This window comes from Passer montanus, unplaced genomic scaffold (genome assembly GCF_014805655.1).
Source record: "Passer montanus isolate IOZ18808 unplaced genomic scaffold, ASM1480565v1 scaffold35, whole genome shotgun sequence".
NCBI lineage: Eukaryota > Metazoa > Chordata > Aves > Passeriformes > Passeridae > Passer > Passer montanus.
In genome coordinates, this window is record NW_024368263.1 from 1,509,291 (window position 1) to 1,531,804 (window position 22,514).

The window sequence follows — 22,514 nt, forward strand, 5'->3', positions numbered from 1 at the left end:
TTCAGTATCTTGCTTATACAACAAAATTAATGAGGTTGTTGAGGTTAGGAGCAGCGTGACATAGAATGAGAAGAGAGACAGGTCTGTGTTTAGCCCTCAATTACTGCAGGAACTTCTGAACTCTAAAACACTAAAACTCTAAAATTATGGGCAATAATACAAATAGTGTCTACCTGGAGGTTGTTGAAGAACACTGTTCCAAAAAGGAATATTGCAAAATGCATCCAGAATGTCCCCTCAGTGCTGATCCACAATACCAGCTGTGCCTTAAGCTGTGGAAACAATCCAGCTAGAAAACTCAAGTTCTTGCTTAGCTTAATAAATAAATCAGCCTAGATTTGTTAATTTTTGAAAGGGATTAATAAACCTTTCAGCAGCAGGCAGTGGCAGGCCAGAGCCACAGTGCTGGAGTTGTTGTGGCCGTGACCTGAGCTCCTCTTGCTTTCCTGCTCTGAGAGCTCTCAAGCACATGCACTTTAAAGATAACCTTGGGTTAGGCTTGGATTTCATAAGCGATTTGCAATCTGTGAAAACACCACTTCATTCTGTAGTAAAACTCCTTGCTCATAAAAATCCCTCCCCATTCAGATCCATATGTAAGAACAAGGCAAACTCCTACAGGGATATTCTGAGACACTCCTGCTTTAGAACATGAGCTTTGTATTCATAAATGTTTTAGCCTATTTCCTGCAATAAAGATTAAATTGTCGCTCAGGAAGTAAAGCTGCAACATGTGCCTTTGACAACGTAATCAAACTTTATATAGCCATGTTTTTATTGTTTTCCTTTTGTTTTGCTCTTAGATGACTAATTTCTGCCTAAAAGTGACAGCAAGAGTTGCTGAGAGGCCGCTTGGAGCTTTATTTCTATTTTAAGCATATTTAAAGCACATGTATTCAGAAGTGTCATTATGTAAATCAGTTTTGAAAATTGAGCTCCATTAAAAATTGCAGTATCATTTTCTGAGCTAATCCGTGGCTATTTTAATCTCAGAAATGAAAAAAATAACCCCACAACCAAACCTCAGGTTTTTGTGAGGAGCGGCACTTCTACCTCTGATGTTGTAATTGCTGTGCTAATATGGTGATAAAATATGATGTATTCTTAGTGGAGCAAAATGTTTGCTCTTCCTGGATTTGAAAAATCCACTGAGCTGAAATTTGGAATATTTGGAAATTCCACTGCATTGCCTGGAAACAAAAATTGATAGTGGAGTCCAGTGTAAGGAACGATTTTGGCAGTGGTGAAAGTTGATCCCCAGGGTTGGACACTTTAAAGGCTTGGACCAAGGAAGGTTGTCCCAGATGATCCTTAAAATCCCTTTCAATCTGGTATTTTAGGAAAAGAACTTGATATTGAAAAAGAGGCCTAACAAGGAAGTTTGTAGTAGGTACTTTTATAGGTTAAAGAAAACTCTGCATGTTAGGCAAAGTGGTAGTGGTGGTGGTTTGTTTTTGTGTGTGGTTTTTTGTTTTTGTTTTTAAATACTGCCCTGAGTATTGAAGGGGATTTAAATGTAACTGTGGTGTTCTGGAATTGCTGTAATGGCATGGGGTTTCTTAAGTACCAGCAAGAGGAAACCAAAAAGTTTCTCATTTTACATGGACTTGTTTCATTCACCTGCTTTCAAAAACCAGAAAAAGCTGAACTTCTCTGGCAAGAGTCTGAGAGCTTGGGGGAGTTCACTGGAACAGGGCCTTTGTGGAGTCTGCTGTGACTTGGGCAGGGAGTGCTGCAAATGAAGGGACTGGATGTTGTTTCTTTGTAGTTTCCGAGGTCCTGGGGACTTCTGTTCTCCACTGAGCTAACAGGGATAAAGGCAAATCCAGCACAGTTTCAACTCCGTTTCTTTTGGCAACCTAAGTCATCACTTTTTGCAAAGTCCTAGAAGAAGCCATTTAAAAGTACATTTTCATGCACCTCTGTCTTAACTGTGATTTAACATTTTTTTAGTGTCATGCAAATCCCCACCTGCAGCTCCTAAGGGCAGATGTTTCCCAAATCTCAGTTTACAGTGCAGGATTTAAAAGGTGGCCCTTTGGAACTGGCATAAGGTGGTGAATTTTTGGCCATGACAGAAGGTGAATCAGTGGTTTAAAACCAGATATTTAATGCCATTTCAGCTGTCTGGACCTCCAGGGGTGCTCCAAGAGCTCCCAGATGTGCCCAAGCTCTGGCTGCTGTTCCAGACCCTGGGTCTTGCCATATCTCTCACTCTGTAAATAGTCTGAGTGCTGTAAAGTGCCTTAAAAAGGCACTAACACCTAAGTTTAGAGCTGTGGGTTGCTCTCTGGAGTGTTTATAGTTTGGGGTGACACAAGGAAAGGGAATCTGCTTTTAATTTAGTCTGGAGCTCCATACAGGATCTGTGTAAGCATTAAAGCATCTGCAGTGGCCAGGATCAGTATTTTCAGACGAGGGAAAAAGCCAAATCCCAGGATTCCCTTCAGTGCCAAAATATCAGAAGGCTACAATGTTCCTTTTTTTATAACAAAGGGAAACTATGTAGGAAAATGCAAACTTGTTAAGAGGCAAAATGTTTCATGGGGAATGTCTGAAGACACAATGTGCAAAATCTGAAGAGTGGTTGTTTTCTCCTTTAGGTAAAGAGCAGTCTGACGGATTGTGACCAAAAATAAAGAGTTTCGTAACTAAAAAAGTATTTTTTTTAAACAACAACAAAGATCCAAACAAAGAAAAGGGAGGAGGGCTACAGGCTTTGGCAAGTTAAATGTAAAGCAATAGAAAATTAGGCTAAAAGTGGTCTTGAGGAGTAATTGGAAGGCTTTGAATCTAATAATAGTGATGGTAATGGCTTCAGCCCATCAGAAACAGCCTTCTCAGAAGATCTGTAAGGCTGATAAATGAGCAGGACCTGAAGAGCTGTCAAGGAAGATAAAGCAGTTATAGAGAAGGAAATGAATTATTTGCATTGGTATTTATTGAAAAGGATGTTGGGAGGGTCATGGCTATAACCATTTATTTCAGTGATGGACAGAGGAAGCAGGGAAAAGAAGGTTTCAGATGGTTTTCTTCTTGATTTGGAAGGATTCAGGTTAATTTTTAATCAAGATGATACTGGAACAGTCTGGTTTTGCATTAATGCAAATTCTTCAGCTAGAATTTATAGGATGAGCACAAAATATGATTATTGGAATTCATCTGGGCCTTAGTTTACAACTCTTGAAAACAAAATTGATGCGTATGGAAAATGAATGCAGCACGTGTTTGATCAAAAAGAGAAAAATAGTTGCAAAGTAATGTACTTGCTCATGATCTTCAAGGTATATTGTGAATCACAGCTGCTGAAAGCCAGCAGAACTTGCATTAATTACTTGAGTTTGTTCCTTTTTTTTCCAGTTTCAAACTTTCTTTCCCTAGAATATGCTAATGTTAAACAGTGCTTATGAGTGATTGTGGAAAAAGGTTCCAAATAAAATCTATCCTTTCTGAATTCTCACTGCCTGCTATTTTATTTGTTGTGAGTTTCAATTTTGGAGCAGCTCTTTTTTAGTACTTTTATTGCAGATTAGAAGCAGCCTTTTTTAGACACGAGATGTAGAAAGTTAGCAATGCAAATATGGATTATTCACCTTCCTAGAGAAACTTCATCTTACTGAAAAGCTCTTCCTAACCTTGTTTTTATCAGGGAGAAAGAACAAGAAACACAAGAAGAGGAACATTTGATGGAAGAAAAGAAAAAGAAAAAGCAGGAAGAAAAGAAAAAGAAGGAAGGTGCTCAGAAAAAGGTTTGTTCATGTTCCTGTTGTGATTGATCCCTTCACTTTTAAATGTGCCTGTGGCTGCTGGTGCTGCAGCTTCACTTTTGGGAGTGAGCCTGGCACTGGATCATTGTCACTGGCTTGGTCACAGAATGCTGCCCACACAGCCGTGCCAGGGCTGTGGCAGTGCCAGGGCTCACAGTGCCACACCTGGCCACTCCTCAGCCAGAGTGCCTGGGTCAGCCCCAGCAGGTGCTGGAGGCACTCTGGGATCCCAGGCTCATTTTCACTGCTGGGCATTTTCCTCCCTCATTTCTGGATTGCACAGTTGGATTTAATTTGAAATAGAATTGATCGCTGTCTTTTCTGGTATAAAAATTGGGCATCATAAAAAATTCCAAACAGATTAAAAAATAAACAGGTCTTCTGTGAAAGCTGATAGTGTGGGTGGATTCAAAGGGATGCTGGGCAAAGTCACAGAAGTTAATTCTGCTGGGTGCTCAGGGGTTCACACACAGAGTGGGGGTCCAGAAAGCCCCTGCCCCTCAGGAGGGGGAAGGCTGGGGGGGTGGAGGGGGCTGCTGCCCTCTCTTGTCATTCTTTACACTTCCTCTTTGGCATCTGCTTCTTCTTCAGGCAGACATTTCTATCACATGGACTTAAGTAAGATTCTCTGGTCCTTAAATGAAACAAATGCCTGATTTATGTAAGCAGTTTCTGCAAAAAGTTAGGCCTGCAGCCCTGTAATTGTTAGGTATCATTTGCAGTATTGACAAGTAGTTGATTTGTTTTGTTCTTCTCTTCTTTCAGGCTGCTGAACAAAAAACCAAAGGTAAATTGCTGTTTATTCTCTGTGAAATGTTTGATATTTTTATAAGCTTGTTTAAAAAATGTGTTTGTACTTTTCATTCATTGTGTCTGTTTAATGAGGGGAGTATATCTTCCTAGGATTGTTATGTTCCTGAAGTTTAGTTGGGATTCTCAGCATAAGCTTTGGCTTATCTTGCTGGGTATTCTATGGCAGCCTTTTGACAAGAATATATGGATTAATTTTCTGTGAACCATAACACAGCATGTGTCATCTCTTTTGTCAAGACAGATGCAGTTTTCCATTTAGTTGTTAGTAGTTATTTATCTGTTTCAAAGACAAGTAATTGCCCCTTTCCCCTTGCACAATTCAACTCAATTTAATGTGTAAACTCAATTCATGGAGCTTAGAAGAAACTATTTCCCCTGCTGCCACCAGTGCCTGTTTTTCTTTCTGTGTGGGTTTTCTGCCTGGGAAGAGAGTGGAGCTGCTTTGCAGCAGGGTCAGGAAGCAGCAGAGGTAAGGAATGCCTTCCCCTTTGGGGGCAGTGGGCTGCCAGGTTCCCTGGGAGAAAAGTTAATGAAGCTGTGGCTTGCAGAAAAAAGGTGAGGAAGAGAGGTAAGGGAATGTCTGTCCACTGCAGCTGATGGCTTACAGATCTTTCTGTGCCTCAGTTGTGAGCCAGCTCGAATGCATTGGCATTTCTTGGTGGGGAATTAGGTGACAGACAGGCAAGTGGAGCTTCCCAGAGTCCCAAAGAATGAGAATTAGAAAAGAGCCAAGCCTAACATAAGGGCTGGACTAAACAACTTACATTTCAAACACTTCTTATGATTTATACGTACAGCAGAAATTAAATATTACTTCAGCCATATGAATTCAGAAAAATAAAGTAATAACTGCATGCTGAAGATACTGTAACATTAATTTATTGAAACTCTGTCCTTTTATTTCTAAGTTTTTCCTTTGTAGAAAGGGAGAGGTCAGAAAGTTTTAGTTTGAATTCTGTAGCACCTGCACTGTGAGATCTCATGTCATTTATTATAACACTGAATTTCACTTTCAGGAGAAGGGAGCAGAGGTATGTGGGTCCCACCAAAACTTAGGTACATGAAAAACCTTGGAATTAAGATACATCAGAGCAATTTTTATCTAAATGGAATATTTCTGTTTTCCCAGTATTGCTTGTTCTGTTCTCTGTATCAGCTCATTTCTGTGTGAAAAGGTTTCACTGTTCTATAATGGATTATAATGACTTTTTAATATCACAATTCAGCAGCAGATGTTTTTGCTGTCAGGGTAACTAAATTCATTTTCACGTGGTAATGCAGTGGCTCTTCATTTCTGTTACGAGTGAGACACAGAGCCTTCTGCTTTCCCTCTGTGGGATGTTACTATTTCTGTCTGTGTTGTGACAGCTTTGCTTTTAATTGCTTGAAACTGCCACGTTTAAGTTTCTAGTTAATAACTTCAGTTTTTCAGGTATGCTCGTGAGTTTGTTTCTTTCAAATTTAGGGACTGCATTTCTCCATCTGTTGGATTTTTTTGTTCATTATCCATGTATTTAAGCATCTTCTATTGCTATAAAATATGGATCAGGAAGAAGGCAGCAGTGGATAAGAAGAGTTTTGTTGGAGGTGAAGCAGCTTTGGCATTTATTGTTTCATCTGTCAGAAGCAGTGATGCAGCTTTTGTGGTTCAGCATTTGGAAGGGGAACCTGTCCTACAGAGAGCCCAAAGCTCCTGTTCATGCTCAGGGCAAGGGCCAGGGGTTATTTACAGTCCTGGAAGTGACCTTTCTTTGAATTTCCTTTGTCTGGCAAATACTCACTGCTTTTCAGGTTGCTCTGTGGAAATATTTTATTTCCACTTTATGGTGCAGTTCCTTACATTTATCTTTAGGAGGGATGTTCATGAGTTTATGAGAGATAGCAGGAATTTCTTAATATCGATAAAATATTAATACAGAATTAATGAGAGGAAAAATCTGAACTTTTTCTCTACAATATTCAGAGTTGACTGTAAACTTTATTGCAGTGCTGCACCAAGTGCTTTATTTGGATACCTTTTCAAGGATGAGTGACACATGCTACTAGAACTAAATGGCAGCACAGGGATTATCGTTGAATTTTGTTAATTTATTTCCTATCTGGGACACAGCAATTAAATTAGTTGTGATGACAAGATGGCACAGTAAAACTGAGTGAATGGACTGCAGCAGGTAATGCATGCCAGTGGGCAGGATGTATTAAATCAGAGATTAAAGCTGGACTGGAGCTGGGCATTTGCAAAATGTAGTTTTTAGTAGGTGAGATCTTTATAAATATGACTTAATGGAGCTCTTTGTGGTAACTTAAAAAAATTGCTTAATTTTATGTGTGTGTCACTGAGTTCTGCAACTGGGTTGCCATGGCAGTGAGAGGTGCTTGCACTAGTTGGGTCCTAGAGGAGAAAAAGAAATCAGACAAGTGCAGGTGGGGTCTGGAAGGGTTTTTCAGTTTGTTTTTCAGCTGCCTGGGGCAGGGTGTTTGTGCAGCCCCCTGTTTGCTCTCAGCAGTGTTGTGGAGGAGAAGGCACCTTGCTGGAGTGGGTGGGAAGGGCCAGGTGCTGAGGCTTGAGAGCCAGGGAGGGGGGGTTGTGTTTGGGGTTGGCTTCTTCTGTGCTAGAAACCTGTGACCAAGGTCTGATTCTTTTTGATGAATAGTTAGTTTTTCATGGATTTGTGTGTCACAGAGGTGTGAGTTGCTGTCCTGGGCAGTAATGAGCTCGTGTTTAGGACGTGCAGCTCGGAGCTGATCTGGCTGCTGCAGGTTCAGTGTCTGGTGAGGCCTCAGGAAAGAGAAGGGAAGCAAGAGGAAGGAGGTTTCCTGTGGGGGTGTGTTTGTGGTGTGTTGTCAGTTCAGTCTTGCTCTGAGGCCTCAGCCCCAGCTGAATGTTTCCATTTGTGATGTGGTGCTCAAACCTTTCCAAAATAAACATGAATTTCCACCCTTAGGGGAAAGGTATGTGCCTGCTGCAGGAGCCCAGGGCTAGGAGTGCTCCCTCACACAGCTCTTGCATCCACTGAAACAAGTTATTTTCTCTTTTTTAACAATGATCCAACCCTTTAAATCATCTCTACATAACAGCTCCTTCAGTTTCTATTTTTTCCCCCTGCAACGTTGTTTGCTTGAGTATTTTTGTGAGGATCTTTTATAAATACCCTGTTGGCAACAATTCTAGGGAATGTGAAAAGAAGAAAGATTGGAGAGCTGATAAAGACCTGAAATGTTTCTCAATTACTTGAAAACAAATGAAAGTAGTCTTCCTGTTCAGCTGGAGAGAAGCACTGCAGAATTAGATGAGGTGGGAAATGAGCAGGTTTTTATTGCACATTCAAGTTGTTGTTCTTTTATGGTAATTTTTTTCAGAACAGGACTATTGAGCACAGGCTATTAGTGTTTATTTTACATGTATAAACTCTTGCCAGTTTATGTGCATTTGATCAAGAAACTTTGTGTGTAAGGGCTTTTCTAATGAAAACATTCAGCTGTAATTGTGAGCTCTGTTGATGGTGAAGGGTCACTAGTATGGGAATGGCTGTTATTTAATAACTACAGGGGCTTTAAGGGAGCTGTGCTTGTCATAAATGCTATCAGGGTGGGTTTTGCTGCTGCTTCTCTTCTAGCCATCCTCCTGCAGGTTTAGTCAGCACAGGTGATCAGCTCCTTGCCTGCTCCACTCCCACCTCTGCTGAATGCATTTGTTCAAAGCTGATATAAAATAACTTAAGTGGATTGTTACTCAAACATCCACCCTGGTGATTGAAAGGCAAAGTGTCCATCCAACCCTCCAGCATTATTTGCAATAAAGGTAAGTGCTAAATCTGCAAACAGAGAAATAAAAAGAGTTAAGTCTATATACTGCAGTTAGTCTAACATAAAAAGTATTTTGGTAAATATTTTGATTAGAAATGTTAGCTGGAAAATACTTTTATCCCTTTACTCTAAAGCAGAGCTGGTCAATCTGTGCCTCTTGGACCTCCATGATCCCTGCAGGTCTGTCTGGCATGTTCATGGCATGGGACCAGGCAGGGAGAGCTGGGCTTTCCGAGGGGAAAAAGGGAATTTCAGCTCACTGCTGGGGAATGATGAAGCAGGATTGCAGGAGCTGGAGTGGCTGCAGTGATCCTGGGACTCAGCACTGCCTGTCCCCTGTGCCAGTGGTGCAGTGGCTCCCGAGCTGAGCATCATTCCCTTCCATCTGTGGTCTGGTGAGGAGCTGTCCCCTCCCCCAGGCTGTCTGGGCTGTGTGCCTTGGGACTCCTCGGGCTGTGATGATTTTAATATGCAGCTCGCAGAGTCAGGGAGGTTGTCTGCAGCCTGGGAGATTACTCTGCCAGCGTTTATGCTTTCATACATTTTATTTTGGGGGACTGAACAGAAAACATTTAACAGTGTGTGGTTGGGTAAAGCATTGTGGGGTCACAAATGTTGGCATACTTCCTTCAGGTTATCTGTTATCCCACAGGCAGAGCTGTACATTTTACCTGGAGGAGCATGGAAAGGGAGTTTAAAGGAAAAAAGAATGGATGAAAATACCTGAGATCACATCCTCTGCTCTGGCATTTCTGTTGGGATGACAGGAGTTGCAGCATACCTGTTTTCAAAGCTGGGTTATTCTCATTTCCAAATCAGCCTTGTAGATTATTGCATATTTTTAAATTGATTCTTTACTCACCCTGCCCAAATGGGCTGTTAGAATGTTCTCTGTCTGTGCTCCTTTGTGTGTGTAACCTCCATTCTGCTCACAGAGAAATGAAGTTTGTGTGTATTGATAATGTGCTCCTTCTGGCTGTGGTAGATCTTTAGTGGCAGTTCCATAGCAAAAAAGGGAAAATTAAACTTTTTAGAGAATCTCATCAGGATTTTAAGTAGAATTCTGACAGCATGTAACACAATCAGTCTTTTTTAAAAAGAAAAGTCTTGAGTTTTTCTGGTTTGTGTCATATTATTGTAGGAACCAGCAGAGGCTTTTTCCATAAGATTAGAAAATGTGTTCCAGCCTACAAATCAGGTATGATTTACAACAGATTTACAACCTCTGACTCATTTGAGTATTTATAGCTTGTGCTTGAATATCTGCCTCTGTCATCTTGTTAGTTAAGTGCTGTGTTTGTACTGAACTGCTGCACATTGTAGTGACAAAATGTGCCATAAATCATCATTGCAGAAGGAGGGGGAGCCCTGCAATAAGTTCTTCAATTAGATCTTAATATGCAGTCACTTGATAACTTAATGATAACCTGTGGCCATACGTTAAGGCTTTGTAACACAAAAATGTTTTCTTTTTGATAAACGTTATCATGGGGGTGTTCTGCTACTATAAGTATCTTTAAACAAACATGAATTTGTTCATAAAACCCACTGAGATATCACTTCTCTGATAAAGAGAGGAGTAATTACCATTTTACAGCCTGCACAGAATAGAGGATGGAGGTAATTTGTGGGTCCAGGACTGGGTGAAGAGGAGTAGAAAATGCAAAAAGATTGAAGCAGACAGGAGGAGCAATTTGTATAGTCAAGGAGTGAGCTTTGCAGATTCCTCTTCTGGAAATGGAAAAGCAGGTAAGGGCTCAAGTAGATACTCCTAGTGCTCCTCAGGTAGTTTTTATTCTCCTTAGAGAAGTCTGGTGTAGTTTGCTGTTCTGCACATTTAGGCATGTGCTCATAATATAAATTACAGCAGAATATTGCTTTTTCTGGTTCCTCAGTTAGGAACGATATGGGTTTATCAGGTTGAAGATGGCAAGAGCCTGACCTTTAAGTAGTTAGTTCTAGAATTAGATAAAAATGGGAGTTTTCCAACACTAGCCACAGTTGGTTAAAAGCACTTTTCAAATGCTCTAGGTTGTAAGTGTTGATACCCTGCTTGAAGGCAGCAGGACAACCTGTGCATCATCAAATCATCTTTACACAGCCCATTGTCAGGTGCATTTCCAGCCTAGGACATTATCTCTCCAAGAACACCCTTTGAAGAGAGAGCAAGCACAGACTGGGTGACACCAGCTGGGCTTTTCTAGTCTAAACTAATTGTCAGGGTGTCCCTTGGTGGGAAGGGCTCTCAGATAAATCCCAGTTTGCTTTCCCAGCAACAAAACTGCCAATACAGTTGTGGACAACTGGGTATTTTAATAGATAAATTTTAACCCAGCTGCACGGTGATAATGGTGTTGGTTATGATCAGACTGCACGCTGGGTTGTGGGTATTTATCTGCCCACAGTGGGTGCTTTGCTGCCTGCTGCTGTTCCCCAGAGCAGTGTGTGGGCTGTGAAATAGTCAAACTGCTGCTCTTTTGGCATTGCAGCAGCTCAGGCATTGGCAAATGCTCTATTCTTCTGTCAGTCTGCTTGTAAAGTAACTGTTTTCCAATTATAAATAGAATGTTGTCTGATATTTGCCCTCCATCAGAGCATATATGCCCCAGTATTTCCTTTGTAAGAGGTTTTGCATCTACTGATAGCAACAAACACCCATCCCACATCTCCTCCCCACCCTGCAGAGTCTCAGATTTGTTTCCTTGGAAGTGATTTCAGAGCAAAAATATAAGCACACTGTTCATCAGTGTGCTTCTTTCTCCCTTTACTTTCTGAACTATAGTCTGCTGTTCACTTTTATTGTTCTTCTAGAGAAACATGTCCATGAAGGCAGTTTCTGCTCTGTCTTGAGGCCTGGCTCACACAGGTTTTCATGGAGAGGGCAGCTAACAGTTTCCCATGAAAAAATGACCTATCAGCTTTGATTTATCTGCAGCGTGCTGACCACTTTCATTATTAGATTATCATCTTGCTACCTGGAGGAGGCTTGTAAGGCATATAAATATAACGTTGATAAGATCTGCAAACTGTGAGCTGGAGGAGAGGTTCATCAGGAAATGCATTAGCTCTCTTTTGTAATGATTGTTTTCAGATACATGCTGGGTTTCTAAGGTTACCTGATCCCTTCCTTGGGAAGGATGAAATCCACTTTGAACTGTAACACTAGTAGGTGCTCCTGGAATAGTTACTGTACAAATGCTGCAGAGGGTTATCTTGGGAAAAGGAAGGGAATGAAAACGTGGTTTTGATTTTTTTACACTGTGTGTGAAGCGTTTGGCCTGAGGGACCTTTGTGTTCTCTTGTTGACTGTCTGGTGTTGACATTCCTCTGCTCTGAGAACCCTCGGCTTCCCTGTGTTTTGCTAGATTATTTTAATGTTTTTCCTGAGTTGTTAAAGGTGGTAGCTCATACTTTACAAATCCTACAGGACTACTTCAGATGTCTGCTGAACCAGCTCACACTGTGGTAAATGCTCTGAAGTTCTGCTCAGGTGTGCATGTGCAGCTGATCCTTCAGGTTATTCCTGAACTGGTTCAGGCAGTGCAGAGTGCTCCAGCATCCAGAGAGGAGGTGATTTTCCCTGCAGGCATCCTGCCCCTGTGGGGTGCCAGCAGTGGCTCATGCTCAGCTTCTTGTGGGACCTGTGTTTAATTTAACAGCACCACGAGTCCTGCCTGGGCGTGGCAGCCACTGTCATTGTCACCTGCCCAGCTGAACTTGGTGTGACTCAGGCTCCTGCTGGCCTCTTCCCATGTTAACTGAAGTTGTTCTTTGTTTTAGCAGTCTCCTGAAGACCTGTCCTCCTGTTACCAGGATGCTCTTAACATTTCAGGCATAATTTCTGATTTGGCTACTGTTACTGTCTTGTTTCATAAGCCACAATTTTTCCACCTTTAGGAGGCCAGACAGGCTCTCATGAACTTCTCTTTTGAAGCACCAACATTTCAGGCATAATTTATGATTTGGCTACTGTCTTGTTTCATAAGCCACAATTTTTCCACCTTTAGGAGGCCAGACAGGCTCTCATGAACTTCTCTTTTGAAGCACATGAGTTACTAATTGAGAGAATTGATGATTCTTCAACTCTTAAAAATTCGAATGCCACTTTGAGGTCTTACTATCACATCACTAGATACATCCCTTTAGATGAGGAAAAAGGGATGGTCTTAACCCTCTCCCGTCTCTCACACAGGCCCAACAGATGTTCTCGAAAGATGTTTTTATTATTCTTGGAAAAGCATCTTCATATTCAGTCTGTCTTTGTTATAACTTAAGCCCCTTCTTTGTTGGCTCCTTGGCCCAGGAGAGCTGATCTTCCCCTCCACTGCAGAGGCCTTTTTGTGTCTCCTGTTTTTTACTGAACAGCCCTCCAGTTTTCCCTGATGCTACCATTTTCAGACTGTTTTTCAAACTATAATAAATTATATTTTTCTTCTTTGGAAGTTGTTTTTTACTGTTTTTTACTGAACAGCCCATCCAGTTTTCCCTGATGCTACCATTTTCAGACTGTTTTTCAAACTATAATAAATTATATTTTTCTTCTTTGGAAGTCCTTCCAGTTAGTGGAGAATTATTTTTTTAAATGCAATATCTGTGTATTGTGGTTTAACCCCTGGCAGGAGCTGGGGCTCACTCCCCCCTGGCAGGATGTGGAGAGAATTAGAGGAGTAAAAGTGCGAAAACTCGTGGGTTGAGATGAAAACAGTTTAATCAGTAAAGCAAAAGTCACACACACACAGGCAGAGCAAAGCAGGGAGTGGATTCCCCACTCCCATGGCAGGCAGCAGCAGGGCTCCATCCCAGGAGCAGTGCCTGGGGAGGACAAACACCACCACTGCAAACATCCCCATCTTCTCCTTGTCCCCCAGCTGTGTGTGGTGATGGTGGCACCATCTGCTGTGGAGTGTTCCCTGGGCTCAGCTGGGGTCAGCTGTCCTGGCTGTGTCCCCTCCCAGCCCCTGGTGTCCCCCCAGGCTCCTGGCTGGGGTGAGGAGCAGAGCAGCCGTGGCTCTCTGTGAGCACTGCTCAGCAGTACCAAAACCACCCTGGGTTATCAGCACACATCCAAACCACAGCCCACAGCAGCTCCTGTAAGAAATTAACTCTGTCCCAGCCCAAAGCAGCACACTGCCATTGGAGAGTTGTTAAGAAGCCCCTGAGTTAATCTGAGTTACCCTGCTGCTGTTCACAAGTCAAACCTGAGGCTGATTTATTGTCTGTGCCTTTCAGGCTCACCCCATTGCAGAGCTCTGTAATCCAGGCTGTTCAGGGCAGTGCTAATTCTTCTCTTTCACTTTTCTGTCCCTAAACTCAGCTTGCTATGCAAACTCCCAAGTTTCAGATATCTTATCCCATAAAGACCTTGATTTGATAATGTGCAGTTTCTTTTCCATTCCCCATTTCTCCTGTTTAATCACTCCCCATTTTCAGGTAGTTCCCTGAAATATACATTTAAATGTATTCCTTGCTTTAATTTCCCCAAAGTTTCCACTGCAGTTGTTCAGGCCTGATTGGCAAACCATGAGCAGCCTTCCTGCAGGTGCTGGGGGTGTCAGGCTGTCCTGTCCTGCACTGGCAGTTCTTTCCTGCTCTACATGGAGCACCTAGCATTTCCTTTCAAAACAGGAGAAAGTCTTCAGAGTGAAACAGGAAGAAAATGTGTTCAGTGCCACCTTTCTGACACAGGCTCCATCGTAATTCATATCTTGCTACAGCTTCCATATCTTCCTGCCAGTTTCCAAGAGCAATAATTTAATATTTTTTCTTTGTTGTATAGTTATCTCCAGTCTTGTCCAGTGATCACTCTGGGAAATCAGGTGAGAGGTTGTCTTCAGCCTCCTCAGTTGTTCAGTTATTCCTTCCCAGAAAAGATCTGTAGAAGACTTTGTGATTTGGTGCCTTATGGCTACTAAGACTTAAAAAAATATATAATTCCGATTTAAAATCAGTGGCCAATGTCTTAGATGCATAGTAACAGGGAACACTTAAATCCATAATCCCATTTTACTGATACCTGCAATGTAGGTGGGATGTTGAAGCTCATCTTGTTCCACCTCACAGGGTTGTCACAGCCTTAACTCACATTTGCTGGAGGTTCAGGGAATGTTTTAATTATTTTTTACCATATTTATTCTTTTAGTGGCAGTGCTGCCTTTCCTCTGGCTGTTGAGCTGAGCTGGTGGCTGGGGTGACGTCATTGTCACCCTGTGGCCAGTGGCGGATGTGACAGCTCCGTGTGCTCCCTCTGCTGTCACCAGCTGCCTTCTCAGCACAAGCACAGCTTCTTCCTGAAACCTCAGGAATGGAGAAAACTGAATCATGTGGTTCAGAATTCTCAGAATTATTATTGTTAAATAGCCCCTGGTTTTGCCCGAAGCGTTTTGGTGTGTTATGAGTTGAAGCAGGGTGGTGGGACAGCACAAACACCATCAGCTGGCAATTTTAAATTTTATTTACATGAGACATTGGGGGCATTATAGATTTGCCTCCCAGCTGTCTGTCCTCCAAAGTGCAAGAATCTACTTTAAAAAACAAACTTAATAGTGCATTGTTGGATAGATCTGCAAAGCCATTAAAGGGCTGTTATTTTTGTACCCTGCCTAGGCAGACCTGGTATTTTCCTCTTTGTTTGCAACTGGCTTTACTGCAAGACATTTTCATTTTTTTCTGCAAAAAGAAGAAATGAAACCCTTTGGAAACTGGACACACTCATTGAAAATGTGGAGTTTGCCAAAGTGTGAGTGGGGAGGAAGAATCCTAGGATGTCACTCATTAAAAATCCAAGCTGTATTTCTTCTTAAAGTGGTGGTGTTACTTCTTTTAGCTAAGTCAAAGCCCATTTCTATGGAATAACTGTGTGTAATGCATGTGGAGTAATTAGGTATTCCTTCCTAGTGAGGGGAAGACATGTGTCTAAAATAAACTGAGCAGAATTTTTGAATTAAAATGAAGTAATAATATTAAGTTATTATTAGTAATCTTTATTAAAACATCTTTAATTTCTTTTAACATTCATGTAATAGAATCTGATTTACTGGGAGTGGCATTTAATTAATTTAATTCAATTTAGAGAGTTAACTCTATTACATATTAGTACAGAAAATTACCTCTGAACAGTCATTTCTCACTGGTGACATGCAATAAGTTAATTTAGCTCGGAGTTCGTTTGGGTGCGTTGTGACTTCTTGGTGAAAGTTGCTATGGTGACACAGGGCTGTCACTGGGACAACAACCCTGCTGGAAACATGGGATGGATCCTCTGGCCTTGTTCCCCCTGCTCCATGTGGGTGCTGGAATCTCAGGAGGAGCTTCCCTGGGCACAGGAGGGCGGGGCTGCCCTGCAGGGTGTGCTCAGCAAATGAACCCACTTGGGGTTTTCTTTGCTTCCACCTTATCTGCAGGGAAATGATTGCTGAGCCCCCATCAGCTTTTAGTCTGCTTTTCTTTAAGGAATTTTCCTGAGGAACCTGAGTAGGAGAAGGTGTGTAAACTGCTGGAAGAGCTTTCTTCACATTTCTGAATAATTTAAATCCTGTTTTTCATATGTGGCATTAATGCACGATGGCACTGGAGACATAAAAAATCTGTTCAGCTATAACTGAATTAATGAAGAGTTTGCTTCAGATTTGTGTTGAATCAGAAATGAAGAGTTTGTTTCTGACTCTCCAGGTTTGACTGTCAGGTAGATGAGCTCAGAGTTCCAAACAAAAACCTTCCAGGAATGTGGCCAGCATTGAGAAGCTCATTCAGAAAAATATGGCATATGAAATGTCATGTTTAGGTTTAAAACAAAGTATTAAAGGAACTGAAATATAATTTTAAAGTTCAATGTATTTTCTTCCTCCTCCCCCTGCCGATCTGTATACAGACTTAAACACTCATTTATTTTATCTCTAGAGCATTCCAGAAAACACCCAGGGAGTCCTTACCTTCTTTCCAGCTCCAGTGTCAAAGTGGAAAAAGAGGTGTTGTACCGTGAGTGTTTAGTACTCCCTGCTGTCCTGGTGGGATGGCAGCCCTGGCTGTGCCCTGGGACACCCGGGAACTGCGGGAGCATCCCCCCTGCATGGGCAGAGCGTGGGTACTGCACACACTCCAGGGGGGAATCTGAGAGTCTGTGCCCTGTGTGCCAGTGCTGAGTGGTCTCTGCAGTGCAACCCCAGGCAGAAATGATGGGGATGTGGCTATGGGGTATCTTTACAGTACCAACCACATCTGTATGAAGCTGAAAGCATTTTCACTGGGCTTCACTCTTCAAGCCCCAGCTGAAGAGTGGGCTGTACGTGTACATCCATCACTGTTCAAGGTGAAGGAAATTTCAGGCTCTTGTATCCACTAAATCAGTGGATACTGAGGCTATCCTCATTTTCAGTTTCTTAGGAATGTACTTACTGGGAATTTGCATATTTATCTGTTTGTGTGCGTAGTTTAGCAATTTGGTTTCTGCTGTAAATAATATTTACTCCTCAGTCTGTGCCTGGAAGTGCTCTGTGGAAAGGAGGAAGGACACGTCTGGTGTGATGGCTGTGCCATTTGTGAATTTGTTTTCAAAAACTTCTTTTGCATATGAAAACTGTGTAAAACATTGTCTGATGAGATGAAATGCAAACAGTCAGTTTAAAATTGAGGATTCACTTCCTGGGTCTGCCCAGACTTCTTATGTGGCTCTGTATGAAGTTATTTCATTTGTTATTATATGCTTGAATTTTCCCCTGGCACTTGCAGTGATAACTGTGTTGGTTTTGTGTAATTTCACTTTAAGCTGTTTCCTGTCTTTGACTCTTTTATTGTGTAGCTCCTGCTGGGGGTACCTTGCCTGGAGCATCTCTGAGGAGGGTTTGGAGTGAAGGGGGGAGCCCATGCCCGTGGCTGGCTCCTGACATCCTTTGCTGTGTTCCTGAATTGTTGGGATTGTGTTTGGGGTTGTTTGTGATGCTCTCATGCCCTGTTGGTGGAATAGCACGTACATTTTTCCCTAGTGGGTCTTTGTACAATTAGTTGGTGGAGTTCAGATGTTCCTAAATACTCTGGGAAGGAATGGAAGATGTGAATTCTCTGTGAAGAGTTCTGAACAGTCTGTAGGAGTCTTATAAAACCTGAAAATATTCTGCCAGCATTTCTAACCACTTGCTGAGAATCCCTCTCTTAATTCTGAGCTGCCCTCTCACTTAAATTTTACAGTAGTAATTTCCTGTACCAGTTAATTTGTCTCAGCAATGACTCTTATCTCCCTCCTGTCCTTTTCAGACAGTTGTTAATGCTGTTGTTCTTGATGTTATTAATATGAGTGATTAAAAACTTCTAATAGCTTCATTATTTTCCTTTAGAATAGCCAAGTTCTCTTGTATTGCCCTGCTCTGGAGGTGGGAGTTTGGTTTGCAGGAGTCTGAATTCCAAGTTGAATGTGTGGTGATGTGTTAAAGGAAATACTCCAGTGGGCTTCAGGACAGAGAGCAGCTTCTAGTGAGGTGAATTCATGTATTTATTTATCTGTTGCTTTTCAGGGGTGGCATTTGGGCAGGTCTGTGTGCAGAGATGTCCATGATTAATGCTGGTATTGGAGCACTCTCTCTTGAAAGGAAACAGATGAATTGTTAATTCCTGAAAGTTACCATCTGTTATCAGTTCACGTCCTGCAGGAATGCTGCTCTGAGAATTTAACTGTTCCATTGCCCACAGTTCTGCTTCCCAGCTTGGGCTGCTGAGCTTGAGGCCTGGTGTGTACAGCCCAATTTCTGCTCATCAATTAGCTGATGGCAAACCCCATGTGTGTGCACTCAGAGCTTTCAATAAACATGAGAGAGTTTGGCTTGCACTGGGAGAGCATCATATTTACTTTGGATTATCAATCTATTGTTGATGACAACCTATCAACCTAATTAGCTGTACCATTTTTAATGGCACAGCTAATTAATTGTGAATTTAAAATTAAAATTATAATCAGTGCTAACATGGAGGAGAGCAGTGAGGAAAATATTAAAACTGTTAAAAGTATAAGTATTCTTCACAAGATTGCTGCATGTGACACCAACCTGAATAATGTAGAATAGGATTGAAAAAAACCTTAAAAATACATGTTGAGTCACCCAAAACAGGTTTTGTATCTTTCTGTCAAAAGAAGTATTTGTCACCATCTCTGCTGACAGATCTGAAAGAAAAAATGTAGATGCAGTTCCAGAAAGGGAAACAAAATCCTGTGTCTGAGCTCTGAAGTACTCAAGAATCCGTGTTTTTGTTAGGAACTTGTCCAGCTCTTAAGAAAAAAGTTCAGTTTGTGAATAGAGTTGGGCTCTGACCCTTTGCTGCACACAAGTTCTGCCTCAGGGTGGGCTCTGCTGGCCTCACACAGAGGATTCACTGTGGTGCTGAAGGGATAAAATGTCACTCAGAATTGATACAATTTCAAATTTACATTCATCAAGAACAAAATGGAGAGGATCTGCAAGCAGGGCTAGCGAAGAAAGGCCACATCTGAAACTTATTTAAAAACCAGCAGAAGCTGGGGAGAGTGCTGTGACTGTCAACCTGAGGGGAAAAGGATTTCTTTGTCATGGCTGAGGGAAGTGGGAGAACTGAGTAAGATGGATTTGGAGCTCTGTTTTACATATAGAGTGGTAGAAAATGTGCTCTAAATGTTCTTGAGAGGTCATTTATTCCATCCTCTTGCCCTGAGACAAGATCACCAAACCTGTATCATGTCTGCAGATAATCCTTCATCATCCTTATTGTTGGAAATGTAAGCCCAAATCTCCCTGACTGCCATTTAAACCCAGCAAGTCTTGTCTTATTCGCTGTGGGGTGCAGCAAATTATTTCCTCCTCTTTCTTTGTATTTTTTTAATTTGTATACCCAGTGTCTTGTAGACTGACTACTCCCTTACCTCTGCCTGCTGTGGTAGTTCCCTTTTCCAGGTTTCCATTTCCTTTGTGCCCTTTTCAGGAGGTCCAGCCCCATTTGGAAGAGCTGTGGGTACAGCCAGGGAAGGTTTTGTGATGCCAGGCTCAGGTAGATGGGTTGCTGGGTGTTTATCCCAATCCACCAATTGGAATCTTTACAATCCAACTGGAAAATTCCAAATTGGATTTTTACAGTCTTCTTGAATATCTTTTCCTCCTCTTTGGTTTACGATCTGCTAAAACATTGCTTCTATTTCTGCAGAACTGCTGTGGGGCGAGTTGTTTGCTGTTCTGCATTTAATTCCTCCAGCTAATGATGTGATTTTCCTTACTGAATTGGAGCAGTTTTGTCACATCCCTTCTCCAGTTCCTCAGTGCTGAGCTCTGATCCTGTCACACAGCGATCTGACCACCCCCATCTTCCTTCTCCCATCTTGGTGTCATTTGCAGATTTAATAAGGAGATTCTCTAGTCCATCATCCAGCTGTTAACGAAATATTGAACAGCGTAGGCTCGGATCAAGTCCCCGTGGAATCTCTTCTGAAACATCTTCTGTTTTGACAGCAAGCCATTGATTCTCCCAGAGAACATTTCAACCAATTTCACATTTTGCTCACATTTCCCCACTTTGCTTATGACAATATCAAGGGAGAATGTCATTTCAGCAGCCATGACATAGTTGAGATACGTAGAGCAAGCTTTGGCTGGTGGGACATGGGTGGAAATGTGAGCAAACAGACAGAACTTGTTTGAGCTGAGGTGAATGGCAGGTCTGGGGGGAGGGAGGAACAAAGGAGTGTCTGGGGCCGGCTGGATTTGTGGATACATGGCTGTAGAGTCAAAGTGGAGGTGGGGAATGACATCCTCCATGCTTCTCTATTTCATACCTTTGCATGAAGCCAGCAGTTAGAACATAAGACCTTCTATTGTTGAGAAATTCCAGTAACTGATTTAGAAGTTTTCCATGAACTTTGCAGCTTTCTTTTAATTCCTACTCTGAATTCCAGTTGCCTGGCAAAATAAAATTTAAAAAAAAATCAAGTTCTGTGTAGAAGGTCCAAGTTGGTAGAAGTGAGAATTCTGTCAGGAGAAGTTGGTTTTAGATGAGATTTTCAAACTGGGGTGGTGAAAGACTAAGGAAGGAAATGTTGTAAAGGACAAGAGAAGAAAGTGGAGAGGAAATGTCTGGAAGAGGAAGCAGAAGAAGAAGCTGCACTATGGTCAACTGTGAGGGGGGAAATGAAGTTAAACATAGAAAAGGCTTTATTTGTTCTGGGTATTAGATAAATGATATCATCAGGAATTGGCCCAAGGTCAAGGCATTTCTTTAAATAAATGGCGACAAAGTTCTAAAGCCACAATAACTTGTGTGTTTTTACTTTTATTATTCAATGTGGGCGTTGATGTCAAACAGCAGCTTCTGGTTATTAACATTATTAAAGCTATTATAAGTTTTGGGATTATCTTGGCATTAGACGGCAGTTTTTTTCTCCCCAGAAGTTCATGATTTTGAGGGAAGGGATGATCCAGGCAGAAAATTTGGCATTTTATGTGTAAAAACATTAGAAGTGGGCTTTATGCAATAGTTCTGAGCACCTTTGCTGTTGCCAGCAGATGTCACTGTGGATAGCAAATCCAAGCACTTAGGAGACAAAGGAGGTAATTTGCTAAATGAAAATTCAGCCTTTGAAAGTAGATTGGGGGGGGAAGCAAGAATATTTTCCCAGCAACAGACTTGTGTGAGCAAATAAAAATGGGTTTCTCACTAATGAGGACTTGTGGTTTTGCCCACTCCAATGCTGTGTTTGGTGGCTGCCTTCCCCCGACTTGGGTAAGTTCCTGGTGCTCTGTGTGACCTCGGAGGGGGTGTCTGTGGGATTGTGCTCTGCTCAGCTTCATTTGGAAAGCCTTTTAGTGTTTGGAGGGAGGTTAAAGCAGCAGGGATGTGCTGCAGTGTGTGTGTGTGTGCAGGGAACTGGCCGTGGAGGAAGTGGCTTCATTAAGGTTGATTTGGAGGGGGGAGCAAGATGAGGAAAAAAATTGCCCAAATGATTGGCTGGGAGAATAGCTCTGAATTATGGGATCCATCTGTTTCCTGTAATGAATTCATAAACCCATCAAACAATGACCTGAACGAATTGCTGAAGGAAAAAAATAATACACTGGCATGATATGTTTAACGCAGTGAGGCATTGGCATTGTATAATCAAAAATTCTCCTCACATCCAGCACTTTGTAATGGAGCTGCTGTGTTTAATAGAAGCTGTAAATAAATCCTGTCACAGTAGCAGCCAAGAATGCATTTCTGGGTTTAACTGTTTCTCTTCTGGAATGTCTGGTCCTCGAAGGCTTTAGAAATGCAAGTTTTATAGAGCTGGAGTGGGGGATTCTGAAATACAGAGAAATGTTAATGAGGTGAATGAAAGGAAAAAGCTGCCATAAATCAGTATTATGTGGCTTAACCAGTTTCTTTCATTTATGCATGTTCTTTCCTTATGTCATAGAAATGTACTTAAAAGCTATTGTTGTAATTGAAATCTGTTAGACTGATCCTATTCATTATATTAATAAAATCCACCTACAATTGCTCGTAACACTTTTTTATGCAGTTGGGATTCCCGAGATTGTAATCATCAAAAAGCATATGGAGTAATTATTGGATTTGTTTGGGTAAAATTGGATTAAGAAGTTTAGATACCATTAAGTACTGATAATTATTACAAGCAAGCTCATTGTTTAGTGTGTGTACAGCTCGGAATGGAGAGTAAGCAGATACCCATCACAAACATCTTAAGAGCAAGCAATCTCAAGGCTTTCATTTTACGCCTTTAATTGTATTTTTGCAAGAGCCTTTCCACTTAAATGTTTTTGCTTTAGCTCTTTAATCACGTGCTGGTTATGAAAACCACTGGCTGTTAAATCCTTTCCCCCACACTATTTAAACAACATTTTTCGCATTCAGGCAAATTTAGCCATAAAATTGCTAAATTCTGTGTTTTAATTCCTGGCTTTCCAGCAGCTGCCCACATGCCATTAGCAGTGCCAGTGGATTCCTTGCAGGTGGAAGGGTGGGCAGGCTGCTCCTGGGGCTGATGAGAGGCTCTGCTGCTCTGCCCTGGTGCCCACAGAGGGGAGAGCCCTTGGTGGGTGCTGCAAGGGGCACCCATCATCTCAGCGTGCAGCCCTGCAGGGAGGGGAAAGGCTCAAGGCTTTAGAAAGATGCTGTTATTGC

At 41.9% G+C, this 22,514-nt stretch overlaps 1 protein-coding gene across 14 annotated transcripts in view; it reads left to right on the forward strand.

Moving 5' to 3' along the window:
* Positions 1-22,514, forward strand: part of TNRC6C (trinucleotide repeat containing adaptor 6C) — a 97,981-nt gene that overhangs the window by 16,582 nt on the left and 58,885 nt on the right. For all 14 annotated transcript variants that reach the window (XM_039715771.1, XM_039715780.1, XM_039715777.1 and 11 more), the window contains 2 exons: positions 3,650-3,749; positions 4,533-4,554. In XM_039715771.1, the coding sequence (XP_039571705.1) occupies positions 3,687-3,749; positions 4,533-4,554 (85 nt within the window). In that variant the 5' untranslated portion in view covers positions 3,650-3,686. The remainder of the gene's footprint in view (positions 1-3,649; positions 3,750-4,532; positions 4,555-22,514) is intronic.